This window comes from Indicator indicator, chromosome 18, assembly GCF_027791375.1.
Source record: "Indicator indicator isolate 239-I01 chromosome 18, UM_Iind_1.1, whole genome shotgun sequence".
Lineage (NCBI taxonomy): Eukaryota > Metazoa > Chordata > Aves > Piciformes > Indicatoridae > Indicator > Indicator indicator.
Window position 1 is genome coordinate 17,449,340 of NC_072027.1, and position 20,920 is coordinate 17,470,259.

The 20,920-nt window shown below is 46.1% G+C and overlaps 1 protein-coding gene across 7 annotated transcripts in view; it reads right to left on the bottom strand.

The window, feature by feature from the left end:
* The window catches only part of ACSL6 (acyl-CoA synthetase long chain family member 6), a 35,954-nt gene that overhangs the window by 3,072 nt on the left and 11,962 nt on the right, over window positions 1-20,920 (bottom strand). For 3 of the 7 annotated variants that reach the window (XM_054389333.1, XM_054389337.1, XM_054389334.1), the window contains 11 exons: window positions 17,658-17,731; window positions 14,052-14,129; window positions 12,197-12,331; window positions 10,242-10,376; window positions 7,376-7,471; window positions 6,662-6,734; window positions 3,852-3,940; window positions 3,175-3,291; window positions 2,813-2,956; window positions 1,514-1,615; window positions 171-242 (listed from right to left, as the gene is read on the bottom strand). In XM_054389333.1, coding sequence (XP_054245308.1) covers window positions 171-242; window positions 1,514-1,615; window positions 2,813-2,956; window positions 3,175-3,291; window positions 3,852-3,940; window positions 6,662-6,734; window positions 7,376-7,471; window positions 10,242-10,376; window positions 12,197-12,331; window positions 14,052-14,129; window positions 17,658-17,731 — 1,115 coding nt within the window. Of the gene's footprint in view, window positions 1-170; window positions 243-1,513; window positions 1,616-2,812; window positions 2,957-3,174; window positions 3,292-3,851; window positions 3,941-6,661; window positions 6,735-7,375; window positions 7,472-10,241; window positions 10,377-12,196; window positions 12,332-14,051; window positions 14,130-14,186; window positions 14,265-17,536; window positions 17,538-17,657; window positions 17,732-20,920 lie in introns of all 7 variants that reach the window. The other 4 variants (XM_054389332.1, XM_054389336.1, XM_054389338.1 and 1 more) reach the window with 3 other exon arrangements.

Here is a 20,920-nt window from a genome sequence, read left to right on the forward strand (position 1 = left end):
GCAAACCACACAGCAACATGTCCACTAAAAGTTTCTGTCCAAAAACACTGTGTGCAACTACAACAGGGATCTGGAGTAACACACCAAATGCTGGTAAATCCCCATTTGATGCAAATGGACAGATTGCTTGTCTGAGCACACTGAGTTAGGTGTTCCTTGGTTCAGTTTACCTGCTCGAAGGAGTGAAGTCCACTCTCCTTACCCAAGCGTACCATGTCTTCCATTATCACTTGCTTCAGCTCCTGGGGTCAAACACATTCCTCATGTAAAGGTCAAGTGTCTCACTGGTAGTTAATAGAGAATTAGCAAATGTTCTATTCCACAGTCACAGAATCCCAGCATGTGAGGGGTTGGCTGTGCCTTGTCCTGTCACTGGGTACCACTGAAAGGAGTCTGGCCCCATCCTCTTGCCCCCCACCCTTCAGCTCTTGCTGAGCATTGATCAAATCCCCTCTGGGGCTGCTCTTCTCCAGGCTCAAGAGCCCCAGGGCTCTCAGCCTTTCCTCCTCACAGAGATGCTCCAGGCTCCTCAGCATCTTTATAGCCTCCACAGGACTCTTTCCAGTAGGTCAATGTCTCTTTTGAGCTGGGGAGCCCAGAATTGAACACGATATTCCAGATGTGGCCTCACTAGGGCAGAGTAGAGGGGGAGAAGAACCTCCCTTGACCTGCTGACCACACTCTTCTGATGCACCCCAGGAGACCATTTGCCTTCTTGGCCTAGAGGGCACATTGCTGGCTCATGGTGAACTTGTCCCCCTGCACTCCCAGGTCCTTCTCCACAGAGCTGCTTTCCAGCAGGTCACCCCCACACCTGTGCTGCTGGTGCAGGGGGTTATTCCTCCCCAGGTGCAGGACCCTACACTCGCCCTGGTTGAACTTCATAAGGTTCTCCTCCACCCAACTCTGCAGTCTGTCCAGATCTGGCTGAATGGCAGCACAACCTGAGCCACTCCTCCCAGTTTGGTATCATCAGCATTACATTAAATGACATTAATTAAATGTACAATAAAGACACGTCCAAACATACAACATAGGTATGGTGATGTTAACCCTTTCCTCAGAGTGAAAAACAAGGTTATACTGTCAAGCATAAGAGGCATAGCTGCTTGAATTCACAATCTTTCAAGCATCTGCCAGATTTAGATGCAGAACTAGCGCAGACACCAGTGCAATGACTGAGTTGCATCAATGCTCACTGCTGTGATCCACCTTGATTACTCAGTATCGGAAAGCACATGGAAATAAGGCTGGGATCCTTATTTAAGACCTCTGACCAAACACAACCTCTCCTCCTTCTATGTTGGTGGTCTCTGCCAGACACACCCTTGCAGGAATTTGCAGAAGTCTGTGCCAGCCCAGCACACATCACTGGATCCAGGTCAACCCTGCTTTGTTTTCAGTGAGGAAAGAATTCCTGCTGCTGAGATCATGAGTCATAGACACCAGCTCTTAACTAGGTTACACTACAGTGAAGGAACAATCTGCCCTGTAGACAGATAGAAAGACAAACCTTATTTTTACAGAGCTCTGCATATGTTCCATCAAACCCTCTTTTCTTTGCCCAGCCTGGCATAACTTCAGAATCAGGCACCACGATTCCCACTAGAAAAGCCTGTAGGGGAAGGAGAAGGAGAGCTGCAGGCAAAAGCTGAACAACATTCGAGACCCTACACTGAAGTGAAGATACAAACTGGTTGAGTTTGCTATGTGTTCATCACTTCTTGCTTAATTAGGTCAACAAGTTACCTCAGTGAGGTGTATTTCAGTGTCTCTGCCTTTTCCTCTGATAAAATGGTTCTCTGTGACTGCTCCTGCATTTGGCAACCATCTGAGCACCTTTGGTTAAGTTTGTGCTCTGGACAGTAAGTAGATTCCTTTCTTCACCTTTATGTGGTGCTGAGGGACGTGGTTTAGAGGTGGTGGCTTAGCAATTGTGGTGGGATTGTGAGCTCTGGGTGAGCAGTTGGACTTAATCTCAAAGGTCTCTTCCAACCTCAACAGTTCTATGGTTCTATGATTCCTTTTTTTCCCCACAGACATAAGCCAGAGCAGAGCAGAACCAATAGCACAGAGTCATAGAATCATAGATTTTTTTTTGGTTGGAAAAAACCTCAGAGATCATCAAGTCCAACTGTCAACTTAAGACCACCATGGCCACTAAACCATGTCCCCAGGTGCCATATCCACATGGTTTTTGAACCCCTCCGGGAATGGTGACTCCACCACCTCCCCTGGGCAGCCTCTTCCAGTGCCAGACACTAGCAGCTCATGGGTCTGTAGTTCTCAGGAAAACTCTTGATGCCAAAGGAAGCCTCATATTTGTGGTCAGTGGATGCAGAGGGATGAATTGCAATGGTTTCAGAAGCTGTACATGTTTGCATCAAGGTGTGGATTAACCATCTTCACCACACATGCAACTGCAAAGAGCCAGAAGGGCTGCAATTTGCAGAGAGGGGCAAGGCAAAGCCAGGACAAGACTGGACAAAATGCGTAGGCAGTGGTTGTGGAGCAGCAATGACTTTGCCTCCATCTGCCTTAACACAGGCAGCATGGCAAAGGAGAGTGTTAGAGACCCAGAGGTGACACTGAAACAAATTTAAAGCCTTGATCTTTAGCCAAAACGTCCTCCAAGCTGCTTAGGGTCACACAGCAGCTCAGCTCCTGTGTGGCTGACAGCCAGCTCCAGAGCAGACAGGAGGCATCAGGGCAAAACCATGGCATGACCCACTCCCCCTTTCCCCTCCCTCACACCCAGCTCTCTCTTTTCTGTTCACAAAGAAGGAAGATTTTCTGAAAACTCAGATTTTACCTGCAGGCTGTCTCCATGGACATAGATCTGGGCCACGGGGTCGCTGCGGATGTAGATGTTCTCTATCTTCTCCGGTGCGATGTATTCTCCCTGAGCCAGTTTAAATATATGCTTTTTCCTATCTATGATTTTAAGAGTCCCATTCTGTCAGGAGAGAGAAGGGAGAGTTCCCAGAGAAGTTACTTAACCACAGAGGCTTGGCCAGCAGTCTGCTTTTAACACAGCATTGCCAGAAAATCAGCTTCACTGGTACACCAAAAGCTTGCCCTGAAAAATCTGAACTTAATCCTTTGTCAAGAGAGCTCTGCTTGGGAATTTAAGTCCAGCAGTTGACAATTTACAGGAGCTAACATAATACGCACAGGTAGCCATTTCCCAATGTCTCCAGTGTGAAGCCAACCCTCCTGGTCCAGTGCTTCCTTTGTCTTCTCTTCGTCTTTCAGATAACCTTTGAAAACATTTGGTCCTTTCACGCATATCTGCAAAACAGGCAGAGTGGCTGATAAATTACTGCATTACCCTGCTGCAAACACTACCAAGCTAAACAGCAATTCACTAAACCTGAGAGGCTTTCAAGGTTTATTTAATGACTCTGCTCTGTGAAACTAAAATATATGCTGCTATATAAAATTACCTATGGATTTACTTTTTTTTTTTTCCCAAGCTGAAGGAAATCTAAAAGTAGAGATTGCAAAAAAAGTGATTTGCCCAACGTTGATTTGCAGTCAGCTTGCAGTTTTCAAACCCAAAGTTATTTCAATGAGCTTCATTTATGTGCAATACAGAAATCACAGCAATTCAGTTCATCTTAGCTGAACTCATTCATTCAGTCTTGGCTGTTAAAATAATCAGGCTGAAAGTACAGCCACAGGCCCTTTTTAATTAAAGCTTTGCTGCTCTCTTGCTGAATTGACATTTTATCTCCTGATGGTAATACAGAACACATCTGCAACCATGCACCTCAGAAAGCTAAAATGCTTCTATGACTACGTAACTACTTAGTACAGTGAGAATTTCATATAAAAATGTGATTTGCTACCTCTCCTTCTCCTTTGGAAGCAAAATAATTCAGCTCTTCCACATCCTTCAATCTGATTAAGTTACAGGGCAAAGGGGCTCCTACATGACCTGGAAATCAAAGTTATCAAGTCACTTCTTATCTCTCCTATAAACAAGAATTAGCATTTTATTATCAGTTGCTTGCACAGGTGTAGGCACAGGGGAAGTTCTTGCAGGAACTGTGTCTGTGTGCAGAAATAATGTCTTCATTTAAGGTTTTGAACTATTAGAACTAAATACCCAAAGCTCCTCTTTGGGTATGAGCCCTGTTTTCAAACATGTCCAAGTACAGACTGTGCCTCTCTTACCTGTAAGAGACTAAACCCTTTTTTAAAAGCTTAATTCATTCTAAAAGCAACCTCTATTATTTAAATCACCTGGGAGTTTCAACTGCAGGGACATCATGTTGAGCATAATTCCCCCAACCCCTACAGTTTGTTTTCAAAGATAAAGTGAGGACAGCATCTGCTGCAGCCAACAGGCACTGTCAGAGCACTCGGGTGTGCAAAACTGTCCCATATCCCCCAGAAAGAGCCTCTAGAACAGACAGGCTGAAGGAGAAAGCACAGCTCTGAGTCACAGAATCACAGAGGTCTGAAAGGGACCTCTGGAGATCACCCAGTCCAACCCCCCTGCTAGAGCAGGGGCACCCACAGCACCTTGTCCAGGATCACAGTGTCCAGGTGGGTTTGGAATCACTCCAGACAAAGAGAATCCACAACTCTCTGGCCAGCCTGCGCCTGGGCACCCTCACGCCAAAGAAGTTCCTCTTCTGTTCAGGCAGAACCTCTTAGCCTCCAGTTTGTGCCTGTTATGCCTTGTCCTGTCACTGGGTACCACTGAGGCCCTTGCCCTCTATCCTTTAGCTCTTGCTGAGCGTTGATCAGATCCCTTCTCAGGCTGCTCTTCTCCAGGCTCAACAGCCCCAGGGCTCTCAGCCTTTCCTCCTCACAGAGATGCTCCAGGCCCTTCAGGACCTTCCTAGCCTCTGCTGGACTGTCCCCAGCAGCTCTCTGTCTCTCTGGGACTGGGGAATCCAGAACTGGACCCAGTACTCCAGCTGCAGCCTCACTAGGGCAGAGTAGAGCTGCTGGCCACACTTGTTCTGATGCACCCCAGGAGACCCTTGGCCTTCTTGGCCAAGAGGGCACATTGGTGGTGTATGGTGATCTTGTTATCCACCATGACTTCCAGGTCCTTCTCCACAGAGCTGCTTTCCAGCAGGTGAAGCCCTCACCTGTGCTGGTGCAGGGGGTTGTTGCTCCCCAGGTGCAGCACCATACACTTGTGGTTCACAAGCTTTGTAGCTCTCATGGGCTGAAATCTCATTTAGCAAAGGGACCAGATCAAAGCTCACAGAAGATGAGGATGATGCCATGTGGGTGGCACTTTGCCTAATGCTGTTCAGGACATGGGCCCAGTGGGCAGTAAGCTCCAGCACACACCAGTATCTGCAAGGGGCTGGTTTTGCTTTGAAGAAAAGCAAAGAGATGGCCACTTGTGCTGGGAGAAGAAAGCATGTGCTCTTCTCCAGCCACTGAAAATGTGGGTTGGAAAGAAGGAAATGTTTAACTGGCCAGGCCAATAAATACCCAGTGTCCGAGTTTCTTACTAGTATCCAGTTAAAGGAGGATGATGCTGATTGAAAAATATTTAAATAAATATTGACTAATTACATTAAGAAGAAATTAAACCTCAGCACTTGTATGGGTTATCTGAACCTTGCTTAGTGGTGGTTTTTAACTGATCTTCTACAGGTTCAAAAGTTTTGAAAGCCTGAAGTAAAGTAATGATTGAGTCTGTGATTGATGCCTGGGTTTGCTCACCAAGTACATGAACAGATTAATCTTTTCAGCCTTTCTTTTTAACAAACATCCTTTTAAATTCAGCTCCAGAACTCTGGAGAGGACTCACAGCACCAGAAGCACAGAGACCAGATCATCACAAACAACAGCTCAAGGGACAATTCCAAATCTCCCCAGTGTAAATGTACCTAACAGCTGATCCCTGTTTATTTATTCTGTACTAGTGAGACTTTAAACAACATTAAATTTGCTGAAAAGTATTCACAGATTGATGAATGTTGCGTAACACTCTGGGATGCAACTGTCCAGTATTTTCTAGAGAAATCTGCATTTATTTTCTTGTTGGAGATAGAATCATTAAGGTAGGGAAAAAACTCTAAGATCATCAAGTCCAACCTCCTACGCAACACCTCCATGACCACTAAGCCATGTCCTAAAATGCCACACCTACTTGTTTCTTGAACACCTCCAGGGATGGTGACTCTACCACCTCCCTAGGCAGTCTGTTCCAATGCCTGACCACTCCTGCAGAAAAGAAATTCTTTCTAATCACAGAATCATAGAATGGTAGGGATTGGAAGGGACCTCTGGAGATGATCAAGTCCAACCCTTGGGCCAAATCAAGGTCACGTAGGGCAGATCACACATCCAGATGGATCTTGAATGTCTCTATAGAAGGAAACTCCACAACCCCTCTGGGCAGCCTGCTCCAGGACTCCAGCACCCTCACAGTAAAGAAGTTCCTCTGCATGTGGAGGTGAAACTTCCTGGGTTCCAGTTTGTGTCCATTGGCCCTTGTCCTATCACAAGACACCACTGAAAAGAGCCTGGCCCCTTATTCTTGACACCACCCTTTAGATATTTATAAACATTAATAGGATCTCCTCTAAATCTTCTCTTCTCCAGGCTAAACAGCCCCAGGACTTTCAGCCTTTTCCTCATCAGACACATGTTCCAAATTAGATAGTGGAAGAAGATTGATTACCTGATGTCCAGTCACCTGGGGTGGTGAAGGTGCATCCAGCTGTGCATTCTGTTTGGCCATAACCTTCATAAACCTGACAAAGAAAGAGATATCTTTAATAGCATTGGTGGCTTCCCTAGTACAGAACAACATCCTAAGGTCTGCCTCCTGGGGATTGGGCTCTGTAGAGCTGAAAATAATGAGAAGGCAAGTTCAGCACTTAGCTTTTGAGACAAGAAATACGTTACTCTACAAGATTAATCTATTAGAGACAGGGAAAAGGCATTTTTGTGGAACATTTTAAAAATACATATTTTATCCTCTCATTTTAGGCTCTTGAATGAAGCCTTTTAGTTGCCCTGGCCTTCCTAGAGGAAGAGAAATAACACAGTGGGTTCAACTTCCATCAGAACATTCTCTTTATTTATATGCAGAATACAAGTTGCGTAGTGATGTTCCTAGCATGTGCAGAAGCACATTTCATTGCACACACTCAATGAAGTGCTGAGAGCAGCTGGGATGGAGTCTACGGGGCTTTTTGCAGCTTCCTGCTGCTCCCTTCCCAAGGTCACTGGTCGCTCCCACTCCAGCTCCAGAGCTCCAGGGACACCAGGACACTGGCTCTGCCCCAAGCCCTGTGGCTGTTGTGTCATTCACAATCCTAACCACAGTTCTGAGGTCCTAACCCATCTCCTTTCTGGCACGGCAGGAGATGAGCACCTGCAAAGAGCTCACCTGGCATCCGAGGGCGGCGCGGAGGAAGCCCAGGACGGTGGGAGAGGCAGGGGCAGCGCCCGTCACTATCATGCGAACACAGCCCCCGAGGCTGGCCTGTGTGACAGCAGGAGAAAGAGAGGAGAGCAGCACAAGTTACTGCAGGTGGCAGAACGAGCAGTGCCCCAAGTATTGCTGGCACTGAGCCTGCACAGAACGCTCCCTCTAGAACACATGCAGCCATTCTACGGAAATATGAACTGGCTGTGGATCACAGAATCCCAGCATGGTGCATGCTGGAAGGGACCTCTGAAGATCATCCAGTCCAATGCCCACTGCTAAAGCAGGGACACCCACAGCAGCTCGCTCAGGATCACAATGGCCAGGTGGGTTTGGAATCTCCCCAGGGAAGGAGACTCCACAACCTCTCTGGGTAGCCTGCTCCAGGGCTCCAGCACCCTCACACCAAAGGTTTCTCTTCCTGTTCAGATGGAACCTCCAGGCCTCCACTTTGTGCCCATTGCCCCTTGTCCTGTCACTGGGCAGAGTCTGACCCCATCTTCTTGCCCCCCACCCTTTAGCTCCTGCTGAGCATTGATCAGATCCCCCCTCAGGCTGCTGTTCCCCAGGGCTCTCAGCCTTTCCTCCTCACAGAGATGCTCCAGGCCCTTCAGCATCTCTGTAGCCTCCACTGGACTCTCTCCAGTAGGGATAAAAAGTCAGCTAAATCTTGAAAGGTAGATCTAGTGCCCAAGTTAAAAACCTTCTGGTATATGGAGGTGAAATTCCCACACCTTTTGGAAGATGAGAAGCTTAGGCTTGACTGCTGTGGCTACCTTTGCCTGGGCTGGCTGAAGACCTGCAGAGAGGCAGCCCTGGCCTTGAGGAAACACATCTAACTCTGGGGAACTTTTGGGTAAAACCCAGACTCTTCCCCCCTCCAGTGGTTTTTTCCCTGTACTTACACCTCATGGGTTTTAATGACTTGGCTGCCAAGCCATCTAAATAACACTGTCCCTTCTCCAAGGCAGATGACCTTCAAATATTTCTGGAGGCTATTACATCAATTCCTGTGTCGCCTTTTTCTACTTTCTCCCTCCCCCTTCATTTCCTTGTTCTTATTCTAAAAGGAAAAAAAAAAAAAAAAGAAGAAAAGGCAGCAGCAAAGAAAGCAGCTCCTGTTTGAGCCCTGCAGTCTCGCCAGCCCCTGAATCAATATGCAGCCTGCCCTGCCTCGTGTCTGTGCTTCCCTCTGTGCTGCCTGAACTTTGCTGCCTTTGCACACTGAGGACACAACTAATCCACAGACACAAAGTACAGGCGGTTTCTTTAGTTAAAAATAAAGTGGCATGTCTCCAGATAAGTTATCCAATTAAAAAAAAAAAAAAAAAAAAAAAAAAAAACAAAACCAACCAAACAACCAAGTAATCAGAGCCTCCTGAGGTAGTACAGAGCCCCAAAAATTTGGGTTAAAGCCAATTTATTTTTTTTTTTAATGAAAAGGCACACTGCAGGGTGTTCTGATTTCTCTCCCTGCTCTTGTCCTACCAGGGTTTACACCTGCATTTTTCTCTGCACCCTTATTTTTATTTTCCTGTTGTCATGTTTTGAACTTGCCCAGTTGAAACCCAGCCCTAAACCCATTTGCATCTGCAGAGTATTTGCAGCTAACTTTGGAGCAACATCCTCTTTGATGAGTTACTCCTCTTTTCCTCAACACTTTCCTGAATTTCATCCTCAGTGGCAGGAGACAGAAGTAGGTTGATGCAATCCTCTCCCTGCCTGTCACTGGGATGAGCAGGCAGAAACCATAAACCCATTAAGCCCATGATGAGTGCTCAGTCCCCACAAGGCAGAACACACAACTAATGAAGGAGGTGACAACAGCCCTGGTGTCAGAGGCTACAATCCTGGTTTTGGGTACCTTCACCTGGCAGAGGGCAAATGCCTCCACGTAGTCACAACTCTCCTCAGAGCACTGCTTGTATCTGAGAACTGCAACACCAGGGACTGTTCTGCTGAGCAGTGATTTCTCAGTACTGCTGAAGTAGGGATGTGACAAAAGCCATGCCACTCTGCCTTGTGTTTCTTTCTTCCCCTCTGGAAATCTGTCCCTAGCAGAACTGAAATTCTGGCAGCTTCATAGAATCACAGAATGATTTGTGTTGGAAGGGACCTTTCAAGGTCACCTAGTCCAAGCTCCCTGCAGTCAGCAGGGACATCTGCAACTAGAAGAGGTTGCTCAGAACACCAAAAAAACTCACCTGGAATGGTTCCAGGGCTGGGAGTTCTACCACTTCTCTGGGCAACCTGGGGCCAGAGTCTCACCATCCACAATGGAAAACTTCCTTCTACCCAGTCTAACTCTTTGTCTTTTAGTTTAAACCATCACCCCTTGTGCTGTCACAACAGGCCCTACAGAAAGGTCTGTCCCCAGCTTTCTGATCTCCCCTTTATACACTGAAAGGCCACCAGAAGGTGTTCCTGGAGCCTTCTTTTCTCCAGGCTGAACAACCCCAACTCTCTCAGCCTGGCCTCACAGCAGAGGGAGGGGTTCCAGTCCTCCCAGCATTGCTGTTCATGGTGCTTTAAAATAAATAAATAAATATGGCAGAAGTTAACACAAAAGTTAGTTAAGCAACAATCTGTGCTGCATCTCAATTTCTATCGATTTTTGTCTCTTCTCTGGAGAGATTCCAAACCTGTGGACATTGTGACCCTGGGCAAGCTGTTGTGGGTGACTTTAGCAGGGGGGTTGGACTGGATGGACCCAGAGGTTCCTTCCTTCCCCACTCTGCTGGCATTCTGTGAAGCACACTGTAAGGAAAACCAGCCACTGCTAGAAGAAATAGTAGCTGACTTTAGGCTCCCTTCTGCAGTTGCTTACCTGTATTTTATTAAAGAAAAGCTTATCCCACAAACTGTCATTCCGAATGATCCCGTTTCGAACTTCAGCCTTCTTCCGTCTCGCTGCAAATTCCAGAATCCAGCGCTTGAGGGACGTGTCTGCCTGGCTGAAGATCTGCAGGAGCAGGGGGTGACAGGCAGTGTGACACCCAGGAGAGAGAAAACATCAACAGCTGGTCTCACCAGTACAGCTACACATGCTGCTGGGGCCAGCTGGGGCGTAGGTACATGACAGTTCAATAAGACTACACCAGGGCTTTGTTTTCTTCTTTTGGAGAAGAGGAGGCTGAGGGGAGACCACACTGCTTCATGCAGGTCCCTGAAAGGAGGTTGGAGTGAGGTGGGGGCTGGCCTGTTCTCCATCAGGTGATGGAATGAGAGAAAATGGCCTGAAATTGTGCCAGGGGAGGTTTAGGTTGGAGACTAGGAACAATTTCTTTCCTGGAGGAGCGTTCAGGCATTGGAACAGGCTGCATAGGGAGGTGGTGGAGTCACCATCCCTGGAGGTGTTCAAGAGATGTGTAGACATGACACTTTGGGATCTGGTTTAATGGCCATGGTGGTGTTGGGTTGATGGTTGGATTTCATGATCTTAGAGGGCTTTTCCAACCAACACAATCCTATGCAACCTGAGCAACTAGGAATGAGCAGCTTGAATCCTAGAGCAGGTGTCAATGATGAGGTTATGGAGCTGCGTTAATCTAAGCTTAATCAGACTTCAGCATGAATAAACATCTCCACAAATGAGAAACCATCAGTGCCCACCCCTCGTGATGCAGCTGAATCCCTGATCCAACAGTCCTGACCGTGGTGAAAAAACACATCAGTAGCTTGTGCTTAAGCTCTTCTGCAGAGGATGAGTCTGCTAAGGAATAAATATTCCCAGCTAGTCAAACACATTCAACGTGGTGACCAGACATGCCTGTCTTAACTTCCAAGGCCATCTCTTAATTTGAAAGATCTCTGGATCCAAACCCCAACCACCTCACATTTATAAATCACAGAATGACCTGAGTTGGATGGACCTTAAAATTCCAACCCCCTTGACACAAGCAGAGACACCCCCTACTAGACTGGGTTGCTCAAAGCCTCATCCAGCCTGATCTTCAACACTTCCAGGAATAAGGCATCCACAACTTTTCTGGACAACCTGTTCCAGTGTCTCACCACCCTCATAGTAAAGAACTTCTTCCTAATGTCCCATCTAACTCTCCCCTGCTCCAGTTTAAATCTTCACAGCAATTTTGCAGCTCCTGATTTTCATCTGCTACCGCCTCAGAAAATGAGATTTAAGCTCCAAAACTGGTTGAAGGGCACAAAAAGTCATAATTTATATAGGTTTGGCTGGTGTTTCTGTGATGAAAAAAAATCCCTCCTGTCTGGAAATGCCACCAGTAACCCCAGTAAGAACAGGGTGAGAGGCTAATAGAGAGGGATTTCATTATAAGATGCAAAAGCCATGTCTGCCATCTGTGTAAATGGACATGATCTAGATTTAGGGATTGGAGCAGCTGTATCAGTTACAAGAGGGTAAGGATGTGTTTGCAGTGAGGCAGGATAATCCACTCAGGAAAGACCCACCATGAAAGGAATTCTAAAGGGACATAAAACAAGAAACGGAGGGAGGGACTTTTGACAGGGGCTTGTAGTGTTACGACAAAAAGGAATGGACTGAAACTGGAAGATTTAGGCTGGAAATGAGGAAGAAATTAATTCCAGTGAGGGTGGGGAACAGGCTGCCCAGGGAGGTTGTGGATGCCCCCACCCTGGAGGTGTTCAAGGCCATGAGCAACCTGGGCTAGTTGGAGGTGTCCCTGTCCACGGCACGGGGGGTTGGAACTGAATGATCTTTAAGATCCCTTCCAACCCAACCCATTCCATGAACCTATGTATCTCCGAAAGTTGTTATTCCAAGGAAAGCAAAACAAACCTCACCTTATCATACATCCTGTTGAGCAGCCGTGGCACGACAGGGAAGATGGTTGGCCTCAGGGCTTTCATATCATCAGACAGCAGGCGAATGTCTCCTTGGAAGAACCCAATCCGCCCTCCGTGGCAGTACACCACAGACTGCAGGGGAGGAAAAAGGAACCCCATGTCACCTCTTTGCTTTTAACGTCCACAGCACAGCGTCCCTCCCAAGCATGGATCTGCCCTTCCTGAAGTTCTGCTCTCAGGAAGGCAAAAATGGGGCTTTAGCAGTATAGATATAAACAAATGAAACCATGAATTTTGCACTGAACAGAAATGGAGAGATAGTTCTGGGCACTTCTCAGAACTGGCAGTTCAGCAGCCACCAAATCTGCCACTGTTTCTGGAGGAACAAGGCTTTCAGAAGGAATTTCCCTTCATCCCCTGCATACAGGGGATTCCCATCCCTGGAGGTGTTCAAAGCCAGGTTGGACGAGGGCTTGAGCAGCCTGGCTTAGTAAAAGGCATCCCTGCCAATGGCAGGGGGGTTGGGACTAGATGATCTTTAAGGTCCCTTCCAACCCAAAGGATTCTGTGCATCTGTGACTCTGCGAGAAGTCCAAGTTATGGTCAGATTTTGGATCTGAACTTCTCCTCTGAAGCCCAGACCTACCATAGCAGCTCGCAGCATGAGGACCTAGTGTCAATAAATGCATGCATATTAAAAACATTGTAAAACACACTGAGCAGCAGCTGATTTTTAGGTGTTAATACTTTAGTTTTGTTTAAATGTAACAGTAGAGACTACGTTAGCAATACAGCGCCTGATCCTGTATCCCAGAAAGAGAAGCCCACTTCATTAAAGGTGCTTTGCTTGCGTGGAAAACACAGATCCACAAGTTTTGGACTTGGAAAGAAACAGGCCACTATGATCAGACCAGAACAGGGCTGGCTGGGTAGGATTGGGCAGGGCAGGCAAACTAGTGACTAGTCCTGACTAGCTGCCTAACTGGTCAAACTGGCATTATAGCACTGGAGAGTGTTTGGAGACCAGCATCACTGCCCTTCTTTTGAAGCTCAAGTAGGAGGAGTCATCCTGAGCAAAACATCCCCCATGCCAGGACCTGAGCCTGGACCAGTGTGCTCACTTTTCTGAGTTCTGCAAGGACTAGACTGAGAACATCAGCTTCCCAAAATAACTAAACAACTTTAAAATTCCTTAAAAGACACCCAAGTTTTTAACAGGGCAGATACATCATTTCCAACACAGCTGTCACTGGGAAGTGAGAGGCTCCTGTTTGGAGGCTTGTCTACCTCAAAAAGTATGCTTTCAAGCCCAAAACAGCCCTCTCTGAGAAAGGACAAAGCTGCAGCTGAATCCAGACCCAACCTTCACCTGTGGGATCAGTTTATTTTGAAGCTTCTCACGCCAAGAGAACTGAATGTCATAGCCTCATCTGACTTCTCTGATGAAGAAAGGCTGAGGGACTTGGGGCTCCTCAGCCTGGAGAAAAGAAGGCTGAGAGGCCAGGCTGGATGAAGCCTTGAGCAAGCTGGTTTAGTGAAAGATGTCCCTTGTGCATGGCAGGTGGGTTGGAACTGGATGATCTTGAAGGTCCCTTCCAAGCCAAACCATTCTATGAATCTCTGAATCCTGGAATGGCTCTGGACTCATGGCCATGTCGCTGAGACCAGGCGCTGGGCTCTGGTGTTATGCAGGTGGCACTTCTGGAGTACAAGCTTCTTTTAGTGCTACAGGATATTGCTGGTTATTTAGTATTTTATTCATTTTATGTTTTTTGGCTTTGTTGGGGTTTTTTGTCTGTTTGTTTTCTGGTGTGGAAAAAAAAGATGATTTCCACTGACACTAGGACCTTACCTGTACCATTCTCTCAAACATGTGTGCTAAAGGCAAATAGGAAATGTGTACATCCTCACAAGTAGGAGACCACTGACTCTGGAAGAAAACAGAAGGAGCCCCAGGAGGCCTTGTCAGTTCAGGCAGGTTTCTTACCTGTATAACTCTTTCAAACATGTGAGCCAGAGGCAGGAAGGAGATGAGCACATCGTCCTGTCTCGGAAAGATCACTTTCTGCAGGTGAAGGGCATGGGAGACAGAAAGGAAAGAAACACTGACAGGAAGACAACAAGAAAGTCATAAAACAATAAAAAAGAAAAATGGCACTAGAGGAGCAAAAGGGTAAAGATCGTCGAGAGAGCAGTGGAGGAAGGGAAGCGTTAAAGCCACAGCGCCAATGACAGCTTGGTTAGCAGGAGGAGTAGAGAGCACGAGATGGACACAGAGGGCAATGGAGAGGGATCTCCATGGCAGGAGGCATATCGTGTCCACACAGCTGGAAACAGAGGCTCACCCTGGCAGAGAACCCAGCTGGTGTTCCCTGCTCTCTACCACGAGGTGCTGAGGCCATGGCTTGCACTCTTGGCTGGGTGAGGACCAGGAGGAGCCTCCTGCAACTCAGGAAGGCTCTCCGAGGTTCTCCCACATTGCACAGAGCCCATCAGAGAATCATAGTGTTACCAGAGGCAAAGCTAGAGATTTTTTTTTTTCTTTTCCTGTGATTAATAATTGATTTGAATCAGAATATGTTGGAAAAATGAATGATTTTTTCTTTTTCTTTTTTCCAGCTGCAAAAACTAATGATTTCCGTTAGTGTTCCTCCTAATAGTAAGGGATTAAAATGGGATTTTCAAGGGTATTATCACTGCCCCATAGACAGGTGCAAAAATAAGTTTGCTCATGTTTTAATTCTGTCTTGCAGGCTGCAATAAAGACCCTGAGAGCTTTACCTGATCCATGCCCCAAAAGAAAATTTATCCTTTTTATCCTCATTTCCAAGGGTGAAGTTTGCCATGAAATTATGGATTGGATAAACTGAAAGCATCATTACCCACTGGCTTCCACCAAGGCCAGTGGTTAGTGGAAAATGGGTATAAAAATCTATAAGCTGACAGAATTATCTTTTTATAAATCATTATTATACCCACTTTGCATCTCCATGGCTGGACAGAATTGTTAGGCTGGATGGAAGCACAGGGATTTTCTTCCTCAGGGGGTATTTGATTGAAGTTTAAAAATAATAATGATTTTTATTTAAGTCTGTGCAAGTCTTGTTTGGATATTGTCTCCCAATTATTACCTGGTGAAGTCAGACAGGATTGACCTCACAGGCATTTTCAGCATCATCTTTCAGATTATTTTGTGTCTCGGCCTATTTTATTTTATGTTTTGGTTTGGGTTTTTTTGTCTTTGCAAGGCACAGTTAGATATCCCCTCCCAATTATTACCTACTGAAGTCAGACAGGACTGACCATGAAGGCATTTTCAGCATCTCATTTCAGATTATTTTCTGTGTCAGTCTATTTTATTTGTTTTAGCTTATTTGATTTTAATTTATTTGATTTATTTTATTTATTCTATTTTATTATTTTTTTGTCTGTGCAAGTCCTATTTGGATTTTCAGCATTTCATTTCAGATTATTTTCTGTGTCAGCCTATTTTATTTTATTAATTTTATTTGATTTTATTTTGATTATTTTAAAATTTTATTTTATTCTATTCTATTTTATTCTATTCTATTTTATCTGTGCAAGTCCTATTTGGATATTCCCTCCCCCTCCTCCAATTATTACCTACTGAAATCAGACAGGATTGACCATGCAGGCATTTTCAGCATCTCATTTCAGATTATTTTCTGTGTCAGCCTGAACAAAGCCATTAGAGCCTGCAAATCTATTTAGATATTATTTCAAACTGGCCTCCTTTTCTGCAAGCACAGTAATGTCAAACCATCAGCATCACTAAAAGTGCTGCCATTTATTTTTTTTTCCCCTCTTGACATAAGTGCCCAGACAACAAATAATTTGCTTTTAAACTGGCCCCAAATGATGACCTTGAATATTACTTCACACTTGGCACAGTTGTCCAGTTAAATATAAAAAAAAAAATGCAAACAGCTTCTTGGTGTTTGAGAACAAGAAATAATGATAAATCTCTATGCTCACTTTAAACACAGTCCATTTATAGACAGCACTGAGCTAGGCAAAACTGGCACAAGAGTCTATAAACAGCAACTTGACCATACTTGGCAGCTTTAGGTCTTTTGATTGTGTTAATTTATACTACTTTTAAGTATTTTGCACTTTGCTTGGTTTCCTCGCTGTGGTTAGGCATTGCCCTACTCTTGTGGAGCATTTACTCTCCCCAGCAGCACTCTGGTGCCTGAAGCTATCGGATTTGCAACCACTTACACCACACTTAGATCTCAACCTGATACCTTTGGGATTCATCAGAGAGTCCCATGGCCATCAGTGAACCCTAAACCCATTCCTGAGGGCCAGTCCTGGAAGATGCCAAGTTCCCCTCAGCTCCCTCTAAATCAGTTCTCTTCCAAAATAAATGTTCCTGCCCTTTGAAGCTCAGGGCCAGCTATGCATCAGCTTTCATCTGTGCAATTCTGTGATCTGCTTGCCCCTGGACCCAGCGAAGCCTGAGAGCTTGCTGCCACGAGCATTTCATCCTGCATGGAGTCACCACCCTGCAAACCCTTGGACACATGAGTTCAGTGGGGTTCCTCACTGCATGTGACCCACTTTCTGTACAGCAGTGCTCTGGAAATCTCAAAGTTCAAGGATTAGGATCATAACACTGCAGTGTTCCCAGCACCAATGATAAAACCAGTAAGGAGTACCAGGCAGTAAATTGTCCATCTTGTGTGTACATTGCTACTTGGTGGAAATCCCTCTTTACCCAAAAAGAAAAATAAATTAACTAACTCTTTATCTTTGGTAGCTACAAGCTGCATAAAATCCTTAATATCTTGTGCTAAAGCAGTTCTGATTCTTATGTAGTTTCTAAAACCACATTGCATCAAACATTGTCCAGCTACTTGGCCAGTGCTATCCTCTGTTGAAAATACAAAAGAAAGTGAGATATACTCTAATATCAATTAAAATTAACCATTCTGGTGAAATATTCATATGCTCATATATATGTTTATACATATTTATATATACATATATATGTGTATATGTATATATAAGCATATAGACACTACAAATGCAGACAGCGTTCAAATAAAGACATCTTGTGGGCACAGTGGGACTCAAAGAGCACAAGTGGACCCTCTGCTCTTTTGTTCAAGCACCATTTTCATCTGTGCAGTGCTTATTTGCTCTCCTACTATCTTCAAAAGATATCAATTAATTGATTTACAGGAGCCAGGGTTGCTCCTCGGGAGCACTTTGTGCCCTACAGAGCCAGGGAGCCAGTGCTGGGAAAGGGATTTAATGCCCTCCAGTGCTGCTCTAAAAGCTCAGCCTTGCTCCCATTTCCGTGGATTTAACCCTCTGAATGAGAGAAATTTCACCTCTTATCTGCAAGAGCACATTTCCAGCCTGTGCAGGCACATGGCTTAACCCAAACACACTCTGTACATGGCAACATTCTCTAGGTCAGGGTATTCACCTCTGTCACTTTCAAAAAGCCTGAAAAATCAGCCACCACGTTCCCATGGGTCAGCATAGCACCTTTGGGGTTCCCTGCAAGGAAAAGGAGTCGTGTTAAAAGATGACCCAAGTAGGATTTCCAAAAGCTTAACAGCAACCAAACCAGGAAATGGTTCAAACATTAAAATTCTCTTCTGGGATTTTTCAAACCTAGGTAATTTTCAGAGTCATTCTGGCACAGTAATATGCACCAAAAGAACTTAGTGCAATACTCAGCATTGAATAAATTGATGCTGTAAACACCAATAGTTCTGCTGGAGGTTCTGAACAACAGCTTCCACCAGAAACAGTCCAACTGCAATTTATGAGAATGCTCAGATGGAGCAGCTTGGTGAGCAGGACCATTAGACCTGGTTAGTTGTTCCCAGCCTCTCCAGATAGGATCTGTTTTGCCTAAATGTTGTTCCCAGCCTCTCCAGGTAGGATCTATTTCAGACAGATTTTTGACTAAAGCTCATCTTGAATACATTTCAAAAGCTGTTAAGCTTTTAACTTAGCCACTGTGCTGGAGAACCTGAACCATGCAGAAGACAAGCGATATATGGCAAGAATTCAGCTACAAGAAGACTGTATGAGAATGCAATTAAGAGAAATCATTAATATTGGCAACAGCAGAGCAGAAGTGTCCTGGAGACAACATCAAACCTATTAAGGAGCTGGCAAAGTCTCCATGTCATGTCTTGTTCCACTCACAAGTACCGCACCTGCAGCATTTCCTCCATTGCCCGCTTGGGCAGCTCCACACCATCAGTATTTCCCTTTTCACCCTCTTTTCTGAGCTGGGAGTCCCCCTTCGCACACACAAAACATCTTCTGCATTTCCTATCTGCTTGTACACCAAATTTGGTGTTCATGAAAGAGCAGAAGCAGATGTTGAAACCCACAAGCCAACACAAACCAGAGCCAAGAGCCATGTTCAGCATGGGCACGCGAGACTCTGCATGTCCTCCTGTCACAGCACTGTCCCTTTGCATCAGCCTCAAAGGGTTTATTTCTAAAAAGAAGGCGTAGCTCAGCTCGAGCCAAGCTTACAGAGCCAGCCTCTCTCTCTCCAGAGTGTTTTTAAGCAGATTGGTTTAATTCGATCCCACCATGGCAGCGCGGTTCCTGCTATGCCGAGCGGAAGCAGATCAGAGCAGCTTTACCTGCAGGTGACCTGCGTATGCATGGCAGGCACAGGATGTCCCCGGGAGCTTTCCAACACTTTTACAGGTAAGCAGAGAATCACAGAAGGGTTTTGGTTGGAAGAGAGCTTTAAGATCACCAGGTTCAACCATTAACCCAACACTGCCAAGTCTGCCACTAAGCACCACATCTACACAGCTTTGAAACCCCTACAGGGATGGGGACTCCACCACTACCCTGGGCAGCCTGTGTCAGGGCTTGACAACCCTTTTGGGGAAGAAATTGTCCCTCATGACCACATTCAACCTCCAACTTGAGGCTACTTCCTCTTGTCCTATCACTTGTTCTTTGGGAGAAGAGACTGATTCCCTCCTGGCTCCAGCCTCCTTTCAGGGAGTTGTAGAGAGAGATGAGGTCTCCCCTAAGCCTCCTTTTCTTCAGACTGAACAACCCCAGTTGCCTCAGCTGCTCCTCACCATCCCTGTTCTCCAGACCCTTCCCCAGCTTTGTTGGCCCTTCTCTGGACCAGCTCCAGTCCCTCAATGTCCTTGTTGCAAGTCACCCAAAAACCACAATGGATGCAACAGCCTCACAGAACTGTAAATCAGCCAGAATTTCACCCTGCCTTGCACAGATTAGGACAGGGCAACGGTGTTTTGTGAACCAGTTTCAGCACAGGGAAACGTGCTTAATCTTCTCAGTTCTAGAGAAGTTAGCAAGCTGAGTCCTTGGCAGCCCTTCAGTGCCAGCACACAGCCACGTGGCACAGCCTAGCTCAGCTCCTTGCTCCAAGAGCTGTGGTGCTGAGCCCTGTGCCTTGCCAGCATCTCTGACATCTCCTCTACCCAGCCTTCTCAGATCATTAAATGAAGGCTCAAACAAAAGCAGTAATTATTACAGGGGTTTATTGCACTAAAGCATGACATTCTAAACACAACCTATTTTACTGAAAACTTGGTGTTCCAAGAGCCCTGCAGTGACTCAGTCCCAAAATCTGGTGTTCCAAATCTGGTGTTGCTGTGATTCAGTCCCAACCACTTGCAGATGAACACAGCACACAGGATGTTGCTCTGCTCTCATGCTCATCCTCCTCTGAAGCTCAGGGGTGAAGCTGGGGCTGACAGCTTCACCAGCCACAACTGCTGCTGTCCCAATGTGTTGGCAGGCACCAGCTCAGTCAGACAGATTTTGTCCCAAGGTTCTTATTTTCACAGCTGGGTGCACAAGAGAATCCAGACCTCCAGAACTCCATGGACCGACATCAGGTGTAAGTACAATGCCCTGTTATTCAGGCCCAGCAATGCCTCTGTTATTTTAGTTGCCCAGCCAAATCCTTGTGCCCAGCCCTTGGAGTCTTACAAGCAGCTGCACTCCTGCAGCCTTGCACAAGTTTCTTCATGCCAGAAGCCCACAGGTCACTCACACACTGGTGGAGGAGAGGACATGACTGCTTTGGAAATTCACAACTGCACCCTCCTGCTATGCCAGCAGCAGATCTGCCTCCTGCACCTTAGCACAGGTATCTGTTTGGGGATTTTTTATTGGATGATTTCTCAGATGCTTTGAGCCTCAGAGTTGTTTACTTACTCCACCTCTGACTTTTAAGGCATATTCTGTACCTCTGTTCAAATTGCCATGATGCGCCTGGAAGTAGAGAGATCATCCTGGCTCCTTCCCTTCCACCAGCAACAGGTACAGCATTCCAGAGAGGCTGTAGTGGCAATGGTGTCAAAAGCAGAGCAGCAGTGTTAGAGCCAGGAGAGCCTTCTTCAGGAGAAATCCAGGACCAGCCATGCTGCCACAGGAGAGCTGCAGCTGTGTGGGCCAGGGGATAAATTTTGACCTTCTCTAGTTCTTCTGTTTTGTTAGCCCAGTAAAACAAGTGCCACTTGCTATGAGGCCCTTCCCAGAACTGCCACTTTGAGAGAAAAAGGTTACAGAATCCCAGCATGCTGGGGGGTTGGAAGGCACCTCTGGAGATCATCCAGTTCAACCCATCCAGAGCAGGTTGCCCAGAATCACAAAGTCCACCTGAAAGGAGACTCTACAACCTCCCTGGACAGCCTGCTCCAGAGCTCCAGCAACCTCACACCAAAG